Source organism: Ornithorhynchus anatinus, chromosome 2 (assembly GCF_004115215.2).
Source record: "Ornithorhynchus anatinus isolate Pmale09 chromosome 2, mOrnAna1.pri.v4, whole genome shotgun sequence".
Taxonomy (NCBI): Eukaryota; Metazoa; Chordata; class Mammalia; order Monotremata; family Ornithorhynchidae; genus Ornithorhynchus; species Ornithorhynchus anatinus.
In genome coordinates, this window is record NC_041729.1 from 87354205 (window position 1) to 87370407 (window position 16203).

At 43.8% G+C, this 16203-nt stretch overlaps 1 protein-coding gene across 5 annotated transcripts in view; it reads right to left on the reverse strand.

Annotated features, from left to right (window-relative positions):
* Nucleotides 1-16203, reverse strand: part of ARFGEF3 (ARFGEF family member 3) — a 136357-nt gene that overhangs the window by 12854 nt on the left and 107300 nt on the right. For all 5 annotated transcript variants that reach the window (XM_029057920.2, XM_029057919.2, XM_029057918.2 and 2 more), the window contains 6 exons: nucleotides 14714-14858; nucleotides 13142-13264; nucleotides 8697-8803; nucleotides 7801-7945; nucleotides 5382-5510; nucleotides 694-870 (listed from right to left, as the gene is read on the reverse strand). In XM_029057920.2, the coding sequence (XP_028913753.1) occupies nucleotides 694-870; nucleotides 5382-5510; nucleotides 7801-7945; nucleotides 8697-8803; nucleotides 13142-13264; nucleotides 14714-14858 (826 nt within the window). The remainder of the gene's footprint in view (nucleotides 1-693; nucleotides 871-5381; nucleotides 5511-7800; nucleotides 7946-8696; nucleotides 8804-13141; nucleotides 13265-14713; nucleotides 14859-16203) is intronic.

Sequence of the window (16203 nt, forward strand, 5' to 3'; positions counted from 1 at the left end):
TGGGAAAATACCACAGGAATCATTATACAACCTGTTGTAGTGTACTCTCCCAGGTGCAAAATAGGGTGCTCTACACTAATAAGGGTTCAATAAATACCATTGTTTGATGATTGATAACCAACATATATTCCTAAAATCCTTGTGATTGGCTCCTGGATTAAGGCAATGGATCCCTCTGGCCCTGGTGCCAGAGAGGCCTGGAGTGGGACTCAGAGTGGCTGAAAGAGCAGTCTCTGTTCCTCCTCCTCAGTCTGGAATTTATTTTTTGAAGAAACAACAATTAGAGAAAGGGCTCTTGCTGAGTTGTCTTGCCTCTTTGTCTGAATAAAAGACCAGTGTTTAATTAGAAAAGAAAAATGTTGAGTTCTGGTGGTTATGTTATTTTATTTTTAAAATTTGTAATGGCATTGGATGTGTGGTGTTATTGTCAGTTTGAACAATAGCCACAATACCATGGCACATTGTTACATAGAAAGTTTATTTGAAAGGGCAGCTGACTACTATGCTACTGTATGAGACTTAGAACATTTTATTATCTTAGATGTTTTTTGAAAAATACATCATTTTTGTTTTTATTTTCATAACTGAAATGGCAATCCATAGGATTCAGGGCTGAGCTTTACCAAGCTCCGAGATTCGAATCTAGCTCTACTAAGTTGGACTGTATTAGCAGTGTCACAGGACCCTTTTTACCTGAATGGATAAAGCTTTGAATATGCTCCACCACCAGCTCACAGGACAGACCAATGGCATGCTTGAAATTTGAAGCGGCCATGTCCCAGTAGCCGTGGTCGGCATGGCTTCGATGGAGCCAAAGGGACATCACAGGAAGGAGCAGGTGGCCGACAGCATAGATGCCAAACCCAGGGCCTGAAAGAGAAAAAAAATCATGAAGATGGTATTACTTAGTGCTTACTATGTGCCAGGCACTGTACTAGGCGCTGGGGTGGATAAAAGTAAAACGAGCTGGACACAGTCTCTGTTCCATATGGGGCTCACAGTCTCAATCCCCATTTTACAGATGAGGTAACTGAGGCATAGAGAAGTGAAGCGATTTGCCCAGCGTCACACTGCAGACAAGTGGTGGAGCTGGGATTAGAACCCGTGGCCTTCTGACTCCCAAGCCTGTGCTCTAGCCACTATGCCATGAAACAGAACATGCCAGGTGGAGGGTATCAGCTTTTTGTTGTTTATTATACTGAATGTTCTATTTCTCAATTATCTATGGTCGACCGAAACTTTTAAGTTTGAGGTCTCCAAAATCTGCCCCTTACCTACCCAACTCTCTCCCACACCCTTATTTTCCTTGCCTATACCACTGACCCAATCCTTTCCCATCTTCTAAAAACACTCTCATTCCCTCTATTCTCCTCCCTGACCATCATTTTCAAACACGCACTCCCTGATGGTATTTCTAATCATACCCGTGTCTCCCCCATCCTAACCACCCCCCCAATAACATCTGAACCCCTTGCACCATCCAGCTATCACCCCATCTCCCTCCTCCCATCTCTGTCCAAATTCCTGCTGCTTCCACTTCCTCAACTCGCTTCTTTACCCTATAAATTTCAGCTCCTGCCCTTTCCAAGGACATCAATTATCTCCTTTTTGCCAAATATAATGAAATCTACTTTGTCTTATCCTCCTCGACCTCCCTGACTGCCTTCAACACTGCTGACTAAGCCCTCCTTCTGGAAGTACTATCTAATTTTTTTTCTACAACAATCCTCCTCCTCTATCTCCCTCCCTCCATATGCAGGTGTTCCTCAAAGCTCTGTTCTGAATACCCTTCCTCTAAATTTACACTCACTTCTTGGGGAGATCATCTGCTTTAATAGCTTCTGTTACCACTTCTATCAGTCAATCAATCAACAGTATTTATTGAGTACTTACTCTGTGCAGAGCACTATACTAAACTTTTGGGAGAGTACAATACAACAGAATTAGTGGACACCCTCCTGGCCTATAATAAGGTTACAGTCTAGAAGTCTACCATCTACAGCCTACAGTTCTATGCAATGACTCCCAAATCTACCTCATTAACCCTGACTTCTCTCCTTCTCTATAATCTCATATTTCCTCCTGTCTGCTGGACATTTTTCTGTGGATGCCCTACCAAGCACTCAACCTGAACAACTCATCCTAAATTGAACAAGTGAATTCATCTTGACCTCCAAATCCTCTCCTCCATCTCACTTTCCTATTACAGTTGACACAGCCACAATCTTAACCGTCTTTCAAGAGTGCAATTTGGGCATTATCCTTGACTCCTCCCTCTCTCACAGCATTTCCAGCATCTGTTCCTTCAGCATGATCGCCATGATGGCCTAGGCTATCGTCATAGTATATACAGTTTGATTACTGCATCCACCTCCTTGTGGGTCTCCCCTCTTCAGTTCATACTTCACTTTACTGCCTGGATTAGTTTTCTAAAACACTGTGCTACATATGCCTCTCTACTCCTCAAAACCTTCAACACAATGGAGATGTTGCCTGTTCCCTTTTCATCAAGCACAAATCCCTGACCATTGGCTTTAAAGCATTCAATTAGCCCTCTTCTCTCGGTCCACCTCAGCTTGCAATCATCATTCCCCTCAAGCCAAACTACTAACTCATTGTGCTTCTTTCTCTTCTCTCCCCTCTCCAACGTCCTCTTCACATTCCCCCCACCCTCTCCTCAAACTCCATTCTCCTTCAGACAGACCAGAGCTCTTCCCAACTTCAAAAACTTTCTGAGATCACATCTCCTCCACCGGCCTTCCCTGAATATTCTGTAATTACCTAAGCACTTTTCATTCATTCATTCAGGAGTATTTACTGAGCACTTACTATGTGCAGAGCACTGTACTAAATGCTTGGAATGTATAATTTGGCAACAGATAGAGACAGTCCCTGCCCAATGATGGGCTCACAGTCTAAACGGGGGAGACAGACAGCAAAGCAAAACAGAACAAAACAAAAACAAGACAACATTATAAAGATAAATAGAATCAAGGGGATGTACACCTCATTAACAAAGTAAATAGGGTAATATATACAAATGAGCACAGTGCTAAGGGGAGAGAAGGGGGAGCAGAGGGATGGGGGGCTCTGTCTGGGAAGGCCTCTTGAGGTGAGCTCTCAGAAGGGCTTTGAAGAGGGGAAGAGAGTTAGTTTGGCGGACATGAGAAGGGAGGGCATTCCAGGGCAGTGGTAGGATATGGGCCAGGGGTCGACGGCGGGATAGTTATGAATGGGGGACAGTGAGGAGGTGAGCGGCAGAGGAGCGGAGCATGCGGGGTGGGCAGTAGAAAGAGAGAAGGGAGGTGAGGTAGGAGGGGACAAGGTGATGGAGAGCTTTGAAGCCAAGAGTGAGGAGGTTTTGTTTCATGCGAAGGTTGATAGGCAACCACTGGAGGTTTTTGAGGAAGGGAGTGACATGGCCAGAGCGTTTCTGTAGGAATATGATCCGGGCAGCAGAATGAAGAATAGCCTGGAGTGGGGAGATACAGGAGGAAGGGAGATCTGAGAGGAGGCTGACACAATAATCCAGTCGGGATATTATGAGAGCTTGTACCAGCATGACAGCCATTTGGATGGAGGGGAAACGGCAGATTTGGGCGATATTTAAAGATGAGACTGGCAGGTGGCCCCCTTAGTCTTACTGTTACCACCCCCAACCTATAATTTATTTAAATGTTTGTCTTCCCCACTAGACTGTAAACTCCTTGGGGAGAAATCTTTCATGTTCTCCCAGTTGTTTAGTACGGTGCTCTGCCCACAGAAGACAGATGCTCCATTAAGTGCTACTGATTATCTTTTGAGATTTGTTTTCCAGTTAAGTGTAGATGCTGTGTTCATGAGCTGTGCTTATAACTGCGACTACAACTTGCTTTTTAAATTCTGTATTACTCAGTACCCTAACTCTGGCGATCGGTACTGATCGTTTAGAATGATGTAAGATATTATGGGAAACTGGAGTGACACCAACCCTTGGTGAACTCTCCTGGGTGCTGATGTCCGATCAGTCTCAGAAAAAAAACTGTATTTGCCTCATTAAGATATATTTCAAACGTCCAAAATATGACAGATAAATGAAAGCGACTATGGTATATTCATTCAATTTATTCAGTCGTATTTGTGGAGCATTTATTGTGTGCAGAGCACTGTACTAAGTGCTTGGGAGAGTACAATGTAACAATAAACGGACATTCCCTGCCCACACAAGCTTATAGTCTAGAGAGGGAAACAGACACTAAAACAAAGTACAGATGTGTACATACGTCCTGTGGGGCTGGGAGGGGGGTTGAATGAAAGGAGCAAGTCAGGGTGGCGCAGAAGGGAGTGGGAGAAGAAGAAAGGGGGGTTTAGACAGGGAAGGCCTCTTGGAGGAGGTGTGTCTTCACTAAGGCTTTGAAGTGGGGGGAGAGTAATTGCCTGTCAGATTTCAGAAGAGAGAGGGCTTTCTAGGCCAGAGGGAGTGTGTGGGCAAGAGGGTAACGGCGGCGAGATAGATGAGATCGAGATACAGTGAGAAGGTTAGCATTAAAGGAGTGAAATGCACGGGCTGGGTTGTAGTTGGAGAGTAGTGAAGGGAGGTAGGAGGGGGCAAGGTGATTGAGTGCTTTAAAGCCAATGGTGAGGAGTTTTTGTTTGATGCAGAGGTGGACGGATAACCACTGGAGCTAGTATATTAGAGAGCACCATGGAAAAAACTGTTTTCCATGCAGGCACCGGGAGCATATCTATAAAAGCCAAGAAGAAAAACACCCAAAGCAACACATGGGTGTCCTCACCTACATAAGTACATTCTGTTCTTACATTCAGTTCTCCTGCAATGCAGACGTTAAGAATTCAGTGACCCTCAGGTTAAGGAAGACCAATGTTTCTGATGCTACTGCACGCACACAAACCTTCTTCGGACATCACATCCCATTCTATTCAGACAGATGCCTGCTGACAGAATGGCGCTTCTAATCTTTAACAGACAAGCAGTTTAGCCTAGTGGAAAGAGCATGGGCCTGAGAATCAGGAAACATGGGTTCTAGCCCCAGCTCTACCAATTGCCTGCTGTGTGACCTATGGCAAATCACTCAGCTTCTTTATGCCTCAGTTTCTTCATCTGTAAAATGGGGATTCAATCCCTGTGCTCCCTCCCACTTAGACTGTGAGCACCGTGTGGGACTGAGACTGTGTCCTATTTGATCAATTTGTACTGACCCCAGTACTTTGAACAGTGCTTTACACATATTAAGTGCTTAACAAATACCAATATTAACTAATTATTAGTACTCTGTCCAAAATGCATGATAAAAGCATATATAGTGTATATTGAGAGGAGAAAGAGACTACACACACACACACACACACACACACACACACAGAGTTCCAGAAGGATTTACCAGGTATTTTTGTCACATCTCTCAGCAGCTCAAAGAGCAAATCCAGAGTTGGGGGTTGGTGCTGACGAGGACAGTTGGATACTGCAGCTGTCAGCTGTTCCAGCAGGATGATCCAGACTTCTATAAGACCTGGAAACAATGAAACACAGAGACTGTGAAACAATCAGCTCAATTTTCCCTTCGGTTCAATATGCCATAAGCTGGGCTGCCCTTGGAGAAGTGCTACAGCAGCACGACTCAATGTGAACTGGCTGAGTGGAGAGCTTTCTGCCAGTGAAAATTGGTGCACAGAAATGTCAGCCTCAAGAGATTTTGGATAGAGGGGGAGACTGACAGAACTTTATGGCCTGCAAAAGAATTGTCCCAGTTTTCTGTGCTTGCCAGATGTGCCCCACCTCAGCCATGGCCATGCTATCCAAGGGGCCCCTGACACTGGCACAGGCTGCAGTAGAATATAATGTTGTACCTGGGAGTCAGAAGACTAATCCTGTCCCTGCCACTTGCCTGCTGTGGGATCTTGGGCAAGTCACTTAACTTCATTGTGCCTCAGTTTCCTCATCTGTAAAATGGGGATACGATACCTGCTGTTTCCCCCCCCTTTAGACTATGAATACCAGGTTGGCTGGGGGCTCTATTATTATTATTATTATTGTTATTTTTATTTTTAGCTTGTGTGCATGGGGTTTCTTGGAAGCCTTGTTAGGCCTGTGTGAGGAACAGAATTGGGTTCACTTTGAATAGAGATTAGAAAGTTGTTGTTATAACAGTTTCTGAACTCAGAATATTGACAGAGTAGGTTTACTGGTTCTGAAAATAAAAGGATTTATTTTCTAGTCCTTCCAATGGATAACCAATTAGTTAAGACAACCGATGGTTGTTTGATCATTGGCTTTCCACTACAAGCATTACAAAGTGAATGATTTACTTACTGAGAAATCATCAAAATATCAAGCACTTATAAACTTAACTGCCAACAGATTTTCTGATGCTGTCAATGTTCCATTAGTCAACAAAAATAATAAATACACCTCTATTTTTAGCCTTCTTCTTACTTCAGTACTAGTCCATTCCTTAACTCTTATCCCACCCCCATTTCTTTCAAGGTTTTTCATCAGTTGGATTGTGAGGGGTTGACTTTTATTTTTAGACCCATAGATGATTGGGATTTGACAATCATTAGACTTCAAGCATTTTGTCTCAGACTATTTGCCACTTCTCCAAGATATACTTACCCCCCTTTCTCAGTTGTTTTTTTCTTCTAACTACATTCCACACCCCGATGATAGATCTCTACAACAGATATTCCTACATGCTAAAGAGAAGTCAGGCTTCACAATGCAAACGGCAGGTCATTTCACAGTATAAACCCACAATGAGCTAGCCAGTATTTAACTTGTGCCAAAGGACAGAATTTGAGATGGGGGTCACCACTGGTAGTCCATCTTCATTTGTAGAACAACACTGGTTTTCTCAGACAGAAAGTCCAGCATGGTAATCAATTTAAACAGACTGGTAAGCGGGCACAACAAAATGCCACTGGTCTGAGTTCTAATTTGGAAGACAGGCTGCCTGACCTGGTTTCGGAACAGGATTCCCCAAATTGTATTTTTAAAATTCGTTCCATGTCTCATGGCTCAAAGGATTCTCTCTGTCAATAACCTCATTTTCCTCAGTTCTCCAGCTACATAGATCTTGACTAAGGGAAGGAATTCTGATATAATCGATTAAGTTTTCAGAGAGGTGCCAATACCAGCTGACTTTATTAAAGATGCACTAACTCAGTGCCATTCGAATTTGCTGAATTTACAGTATTTCCCTTGTACCCAAAATGACAGTCATAGCAAACTGCAGAGGACTTTGGGAAATTGGCATGGCATGTGCTGGGCTCCATACTTATTTGTTGAGCGCCTTCTGGATGGAGTACACCAGGGAATTAATGCATTTATAGAAACTCCTGTGATATTGATAAAACATATAGTCCCATGCTCAGTTATGGATCACTGAGATCCAGGTCTTGGAGGCAGACTCTTGTTCTACTCAATACCTCTGCCATGCATAAAACTGACATGGGGTAAGGAAATTGCTGGGAGAACTCTAGTGACCACTCATTTTTTCCAGAATCACATATCCTGCAGCAGTACAACTGGCGTTTACTATATAACATCAATTGTTTATGCCTTAGATGGCTGTTACACAACTTTTCTGTAAATAATATGTCATTGAGATACTTGACACAGATGTCACTGTGAAGACATGAACTGATTAAACAGAAAAATGGATAAGAGCAGCGTAGCTGGATTCTTCTTCTTGGGAATTATAGGATTGTTTAAAACATCATTTAATGTTTTGGGGAAAATTGCACATAGGATGGTGTGAGAAAAAGTCTTTTTTTTTTGGTTATAATTACAATTTCACTTACCAGAGTCATCATCAAAATCAGAAAGCACTGACTCGATCCCATCCTCACTGCTGGCGGATCGCTCTTGGGCTCTTCGGGGCAAATTAGCAAGGCGTCCCCCAAGGAAAATTGGCTTCAAGGGCATTTTGTAGATTTTGGCTAACAACTAGATGGAAAAAACATGGCAAAGATTAAATAAGGTGAATAAAGGATGGAGCTTCTGGGTAAAGTGACCAAAAGTGACTAATTCAGGAGTGATGTGCTATTAATGTCACATATAATCGGTAACAGAAATAGATCTATGTTTAATGCTATCTCCTCCCCATAATTCATAAAAACGGCAGACTCCTTGAAAAAAATTATCCAAACCTCCCACTCTCAGATCTTCACAGTAAGCCTTCTCAACATCACTAGACATCATGGGGAAGAAATAGATTTTTCTATCGGCATTTTGCAAAGTGGTAATTGCACATGTCTGAAATGCCCACCTAAACACCTCCCTCATTCTCAAAGAAATGGATGTAGAGGAAAACTGTTTCAGACCTTTCATTCTGGATTTATTCTGGCCTAAAGATTGAAAGGTAGTTAAGGGCTTTGAGAAATTTGGAGAAAGGTATTACAAAATACTGTTATCATTATAAATTGCTCTTATTTGGATCCTACTGATGATATGTACCATAACCCATTTAAAATCAGGCCCCTATTTGAAACTTTTATGTCTTGGTCTGATAAGTCAAGCAGTCATTTTTTTCTCCCACTCCTTGATCTTTGTAGTCAATTTTCTTCTGTTCCAGAGAGGGGAGCCTGATTCTTAATCGCTTTGATGGTAGTAGAAATTTTTTCATCTTCTCATGAAGGTAACAGGTCAAAATGTCTCAAGTTTCGTGTTCATTTGGGGCTATGAATTTTCTACACACCTGAGAACATCGCCGCAGATAGTCCAGCGCAGGAAGGCACAAATCTGTAGATGTGGATCCTGACCCCGGGCCACAGTCACCACCCACCTCTTTACAATCTTCTTCCCCTGAAAGAGGACAAGAGGAGGTAAGGGAGATGGAGGAAGGAAAATATGCCACATTAAAAGGGAAGTGATCACAACTGGGGATTTCGACAGATGGTAATCCTTGTCTTTCACGGAAACATATCTTCTGCGTGGCACCAGGCTTAGCGTTACACAGCAAAGATGGCAGGGATGAGACTGGGGAGACACTGCCCTTCTGGAAACTGGGAATTCCCATTTCTGGGCATATCAAGTACTGGTATTTATTGAGCGCTTACTGTGTGCCAAGCGCTGGATTGGAGAAAGATTTGGAGACAGGCATTACAAAAAACCATCATTATTATAAATTCAATAGTATTTATTGAGCGCTTCCTTTGTGCAGTAACCCATTTAAAATCAGGCCCCTATTTGAAACTCTAATTTAACTCTAACTCTAAAGGCTTCTCTAATTTGCTCCTCTAATGCTATCCTTCACACTGCACCTTGATCTCGTCTATCTCGCTGCTGACCTCTCGCCCATGTCCTGCCTCTGGCCTGCAACACCCTCCCTCCTCATATCCTACAGACAATTACTCTCCTCCACTTCAAAGTCTTATTGAAGGTGTGGTCAAGGCTTAACCCTGCTCACGTGCATGGGTGCTTAGCAAATACCATTATTATTAGTATTACTGTCACTGACTATGTATAGTGATTAGCTCATGTATATGCATTACTGTCACTAAATATGTTCATTTTTTAATTGTGTCAAGTCCCACCTAGGAAAACTGTGACTTGATAAGGCCAGGATCCACCTTAGCAGCACCCTTAGCGACGACCAATAACTGACCACGACCGTAGTCCTGAGACCCCATATTATTAGCAACCCTGGCAACAGTGAATTCCTGACTGCTGCCTGCAGCCTTGAGACCCCAAATTATTAGCAACCCTGGCAACAGTGAATTACTGGCCATAAACCTATAGCCTTGAAACCCAACACCTGCGTTTGCTAAGGACCTCTTGCTGAGGACTTCTTCGGCCACAGAGTATCCGTTGGATGACCCAAAGCCGATAATGAAGGAGGTTGGTGTATAATGAGAGGCTAACGAAGACAACAATAAACAGGGGCAGAGCGGCACGTGATATGCCAATCTGGACATGAACAAATGGGATTTGAGGGGAGGGGTCAGACTAGAGGGAGGGACTTGGTGCTGCATCACCTAGGGAAGCAGGACCAGCGGGAACGGTAAGGATGGACTCATCCTCAGGTCTTTGTCTTTGGCCACCAAACAGCCACTGACCTTTTGTTGCAACAAAATGAATAAAAGGCTGGCCTAACCTGACTCATTACTTGGGATATTTTCCAACAAAGGCACATCTCCTCCAAGAAGCCCTCCTTGAATAAGCCCTCTTTTCCTTTTCTTCAACTCCCTTCGGTGTCACCCTGACCTGCTCCCTTTATTCATCCCCCTTCCCAGCCCCATAGCACTTATGCGGACTAATTGCGGACACATCCACAATTTATTTATTTATATTAATGTCTGTCTCCCCCTCTAGACTGTAAGCTTGCTGTGGGCAGAGAATGTATCTTTTACATTGATACAGTGTACTTTCCCAAGTGCTTAATACAATGCTGTACGCTCAATAAATATGAGTGACTGACTGACTTGTTTCCTGCTCACAAAAAGCTTACAATCTATTGGGGGAGAAAGACAGTAAAATACATTAAGGATATAGGTGTAGCCCACTGTGGGGCTGAAGTTGGGGTGAATATCAAGTGATTCCTGGAGGATGTAAGAGTTCTGAAGGACTCTTAAGTTGGAGAGGGGTTTTGAAGGGGAAGGACAGTTTGGATATAAATTTGGATTCCATGCTTCTACCAATCCCCCAGAAGTCCCCACCAATATTTAGAGATTTATAATAAAAATAAACAAAATGCAATGAAGTGTAAATTATTTCCATAGGTTATTTGACCATGCTCACAGTTTAAGATATTTCTCATGGAGACCAGGTTTTTTATAAAACATTGTAGCTTATTCTTGAATAAATTTTTTTTATTCATAACTGATCTCCATATGAATTTTAATAAATTTCCTTATGCTCTTATAGTTAACACTTCTATATCCTGGGCAATTCGCAGGCACCCTCTGCACGCAGTAAGCGCTCAATAAATATGATTGAATGAATGAACCTAGTGTAAGTGAGAACAAAGAGGAATTGCTGAAAAAAAGGATCTGCACATCGAATGCCTTCCTTTAAGATATATTATTATGGCCGAAGTACTCACTCATGCTAAAGTTGGTCCTGACAACACTGTCTTATTTTTCCCACTACAACTGGAACAAAGGTCCTTTTCCTTCCCATTTGGAAGTCTTAGGAAAACAGGACTACGAGTAGCTCAGTGATCAAGCATAGGATCAATCTGAGCCTCTACTTTCTTCCTTAAGATTGAGAATGTATTAGCTTCAGCTCAGTTACAGCCCACAGCATCTATAAACCAAAAGGTTGCGTTGTGCAGCTGGGGAAGCAGAGAATGGCATGATGAGAAAATGTGACCCAGATCAATGACTGAAAAATTGCTGGGAGGAAGCATTAGTGGCTAAGGCACTTGTCTGGGAGATGAGACTGTGGGCTTATTTTCCAGTTCGGTTCCTAGTGTGGTATGAGGGCAAGTTATTCTCAACCTCTTAGTTGTAGTTTCCACTTTTGTAAAATGAGGACTATGGTAGGGATGAATGAACTCCAATTTTCCCTTCTGCAGTTGCTATATACTCTAGATCTGGACAGCTTGTCACTCACTGATCCACTGTTCCTTTGGGAAAACTGTTATGTATAATGGTGTTTCATTGTGTGATGGACTGTTTTTATACTAGATAATTTTTTTTTATTTGTTCGCTGCGAGGTGAGAGCCCACCTGTCAAGGTCCTCTAGGTGATCTTGGATTGAGTACATGCTGGTGGTGTAAAGTCTCTACACATTTTAAAACTTCGGGCACGTTGGTGTAGTGGCTGCTGCTGTGGCTGTGACTCTTGTAAATGGTGGACCCTGAGATCTAAGGATCCGAAAATTCTGCTCCTCTAGTCACGGGACCCTATTCTTCTTACTGTATTTGTTGTTTTCGCATTTATATAGTTTCATTTTTCCTTATGCATCCATCACCAACCCTCCCTGACATTTTGACAAATTTGTTCAGTCACTTTACACGCAACAGGTGCTTAATAAATACTATAACAACTACTATGTGCTAAGGGTGGCTGTTGGTCAGATGTGACTGGGGCATTTGGGGTATTGAGAATTAATCGGGGAAGCTTCCTGCAGGAGGAGGGACAAAGCATTTGGAGCAAGTTGGGCAACTGGGATGTTTTTCTTCCTGGTTCTGGGATTTAAGTGGAGGCTGCCCAGAAGTGGAGCTGCCAAGGGGTTGGCTACCTTTTCTGTTGTGCCCCCTTGAAGGGAGGATGAGGGGTCTTCTTGCTCCTGTTATTACTATTATTGTATTTGTTAAGTGCTTACAAGCAGCATGGCCTAGTGGATAGAGCACGGGCCTGGGAGCCAGAAGGACCTGGGGTCTAATCCCAGCTTTACCACTTGTCTGTTGTGTGACCTTGGGTAAGTCACTTAACTTTTCTGTCTCAGTTCTTTCATCTGTAAAATGGGGACTACGACTATCAGCTTCATGTGGAACCAGGACTGTGTCCAACCTGATTTCCTTATATCTATCCCAGCACTTAGAACAATGCCTGGCACAGAGTAAGTGCTTACCAAATACCATTTTAAAAAGCAGACTTCTCAGCACTGGGGTAGATACAAGTTAATCAGAATGGGCATAGTCCCTGTCCCACACGGGGCTCACAGCCTAAGTGGGAGGCAGAAAAGGTACTGAATCCCCATTTTACAGCCGAGGAAACTGAGACACAGAGAAGTTAAGTGACTTCTTAATGTCCCACAGCAGGCCAGTGGCAGAGCCGGGATTAGAACCCAGGTCCTCTGACTACCAGGCCCGTGCTCTTTCCACTAGGCCACACTGCTTCTCACGCTGCTGTTGGGTCTGAAACTGAATGAATGGCTCACCTACACGCCTGTCGGGTTCCAGCTCTGGCTTGGGAGCCTTTTTATTCCCACTAGTTAGTGGCCGGTCCAGGTGCTCTGCTTGCCCCAGTGGGCCTAAGTAGCCATCATCCCACTAGAGAATCTAATACTAGGCTGCCATAAACTTTCACAAGTGCCTTGGTTCTCGATAGATCACATGAACTGTCTATTACCAACTGAAGTCCTAACATGTATGTATGGCAAAGAACAGAAGAATTCTAACAGGCTAATTTTAAGAAAAATACCATCCCCACAAGAATCCAAATAAAGCTAAAATGAAAGGAAAATTGCACTCACCCAATCCTTTGACAAACTTCATAAGGCACATAATGTAACTGATGGCTGCATTGGCAAAGACTTGGATGTTGTCTGTGTTGAGAAATGCCTCAAAGACATCAAAGACGGGAGCCTGACCCTTGCCTGGGGAACAGAAAGTTGAGAAAGTTAAGTTTTATATCCACCATGTTCACTGAACCCAAGGAAGCTAGCAGAGAGACACGCTGCGACCCAAAGTCACCAGCTACACAAAGACTGTCTGCTTGTAGGTAGGCAGGGAACGTATCCGCTAATTCTGCTATACTGTACTCTTCCAAGTGCTTAGTACAGTGCTCTGCACACAGTAAGCATTCAATAAATATCACTGATCGACTGATGGACGGAATCAGTCTCTTGAGACTGCCCTCGATCATTTTTCCCAATAGTGGGTGGCAGCAGAATATGGACTGGCACTTGGCTGAGAAACATGTGGGTAGAGCTAGGGAATGTAGAATGAAAGAAGCAGTGCGGACTAGTGGATAGAGCACGGGCCTGGGGGTCAGAAGGTCCTGAGTTCTAATCCTGGCTCCACCACTTGTCTGCTGCGTGACCTTGGGCAAGCCACTTCACTTCTCTGTAAAATATTTACCTCATCTGTAAAACATCTGTATCTGTGAGCCCCCATGCGGGACAGCGACTGTGTCCAACCTGATTTGCTTGCATCTACTCCAGCACTTAGAACAGTGCCTGACACATAGTAAATGCTGGATAAATGCTATCATTATATTATCATTATTATTATTAATGCGTGGGATTGGGAAAGAAAAACAACCCACATTAGCAGTGTGGAGACTAATTCCCAGACTAAGCCCCCCTTTTCTTCTGCTCCCCCACCCCTCCCAATCACCCCGACTCACTCCCTTTGCTCTACTCCCCACTCCACAGCACTTGTGTATATATGTACATATTTATAATTATAATTCTATTTATTTTATTAATGATGGGCATATATCTATAATTCTATTTATTTATAATGATGCTACTGATGCCTATTTACTTGTCTTGATGTCTGTCTCCTCCCTTCTAGACTGTGAGTCCATTGTGGACGGGCATTATCTCTATCTGTTGCTGAATTGTACTTACCAAGCGCTTAGTACAGTGCTCTGCATACAGTAAGTGCTCAATAAATACAACTGAATGAATGGAACTGTGGCTGTGGACGGTCACTGGGAAGCTCTGAAATAATCGAAGTGCTTGGGACTATCTAGACTGTAGTAGGGATAGTGTCTGCTATCTACTAACTACTGCCCTCTCCAACCATTTAGAACAATACTCTGAACACAACAGTGCTCTGCACATAGTAAGCGCTTAACAAATACCAACATTAACACAAGTGAGCACTCAGTAAATACCACCGCTTGACTGACTATCCTATACTGCAGTTCGTTATCTAATGTGGAGTAATTCACCCTATCTTCTCCCAGGCTCAATGTCTGTTCCTCTGTTTACCCCTTTCTCACCAGCAGTCAGCCACGAACATTTATTATGCGCCCAGTGAGGCACAGTCTAAGAACCACTTCATCTGGAGTAAAGACATCTCTCCAGGCCTCTTACCCATGGAGTAGTCACCCACAAGGTACTCCTTCATTTCAGACTTGTCGCTGCAGTGTACTGTTTCCAGGGCACTGAACAAAGGCCTCCATCCAGACTGGATCCGTGCGGAACACACTTCCACCAACTCTCCGATGGATGTGATAACCTGACGCAGACAGAGCAAGATGTTCTCAAACATACTCCCGGACTCAAGAGCAGCAGCACGACTCCTGGGAAAGGCAGTGACCCTTACCTTCCTCTGTATTTGGGGATGTTGCGTCTAGAATATGTAAGTGCTACACCTGAGAGGAGCAGTGTGGCCTAATGGAAAGAGCACGGTCCTGAAAGTCAGAATAATAATAAAAATAATGATGGTATTTGTTAAGTGCTTACTGTGTTCCAGGCACTGTTCTAAGTGCTAGGGTAGATACAAGGTAATCAGATTGTCCCATGTGGGGCTCACCGTCTTAATCCCCATTTTACAGATGAGGTAACCGAGGCACAAAGAAGTTAAATGACTTGCCCAAAGTCACACAGCTGATAAATGGTGGACCTCTGACTCCCAAGCCCATGCTCTTTCCACTAAGCCACGCAGAAGACCTGGGTTCTAGTCCCAGCTCTATCACTTGCCTGCTGTGTGACCATAGGCAAGTTACTTCATTTCTCCACACCCAAGTTTCTTCATCTGTAAAATGGGGATTCAATATCTGTTCTCTGTCTTACTCAGAATGTGAGCCCCTTGTGGGGCAGGGACTGTGCCTGACTGATTAACTTGTATCTATCCCAGTGCTTGGTGCAGTGCTTGACCACCGTAACTCCTTAACAAATGACACTATTATTATTATTCCTTACAATATCAAATTACATTCTTATATAGCAATCTTACCTTTGTCTAAAAAAATAGCTAAAAAGGGCAACAGAAGCCGCAACCATGGCTGGATGTAACCTTCTCCAGCTGGTTCCTACAGCAGAACAGGCTGGGTTGGCAAACACTCGAGGACCGTACACGGTCAGTGCTTCTGTTTGTGCTCTACACACAAACAGGGGAAGCGGCGTGGCTCAGTGGAAAGAGCCCGGGCTTGGGAGTCAGAGGTCATGGGTTTGAATCCCGGCTCTGCCACTTGGCAGCTGTGTGACTGTGGGCAAGTCACTTCACTTCTCTGGACCTCAGTTACCTCATCTGTAAAATGGGGATTAACTGTCAGCCTCATGTGGGACAACCTGATTCCCTTGTGTCTACCCCAGCGCTTAGAACAGTGGTCTGCACATAGTAAGCGCTTAAGAAATACCAACATTATCCCTACTGAGAGCTCACCTCCTCCAAGAGGCCTTCCCAGACTGAGCTTCCCCTTTTCCCTCTGCTCCCTCTCTGCCCCCCCTTCACCTCCCCTCAGCTAAGCCCCCTTTCCCCCTCCTTTCCCTCTGCTCCTCCCCCCTCTCCCTTCCCCTCCCCTCAGCACTGTGCTCATCTGCTCATTTGTATATATTTTTATTACCCTATTTATTTTGTT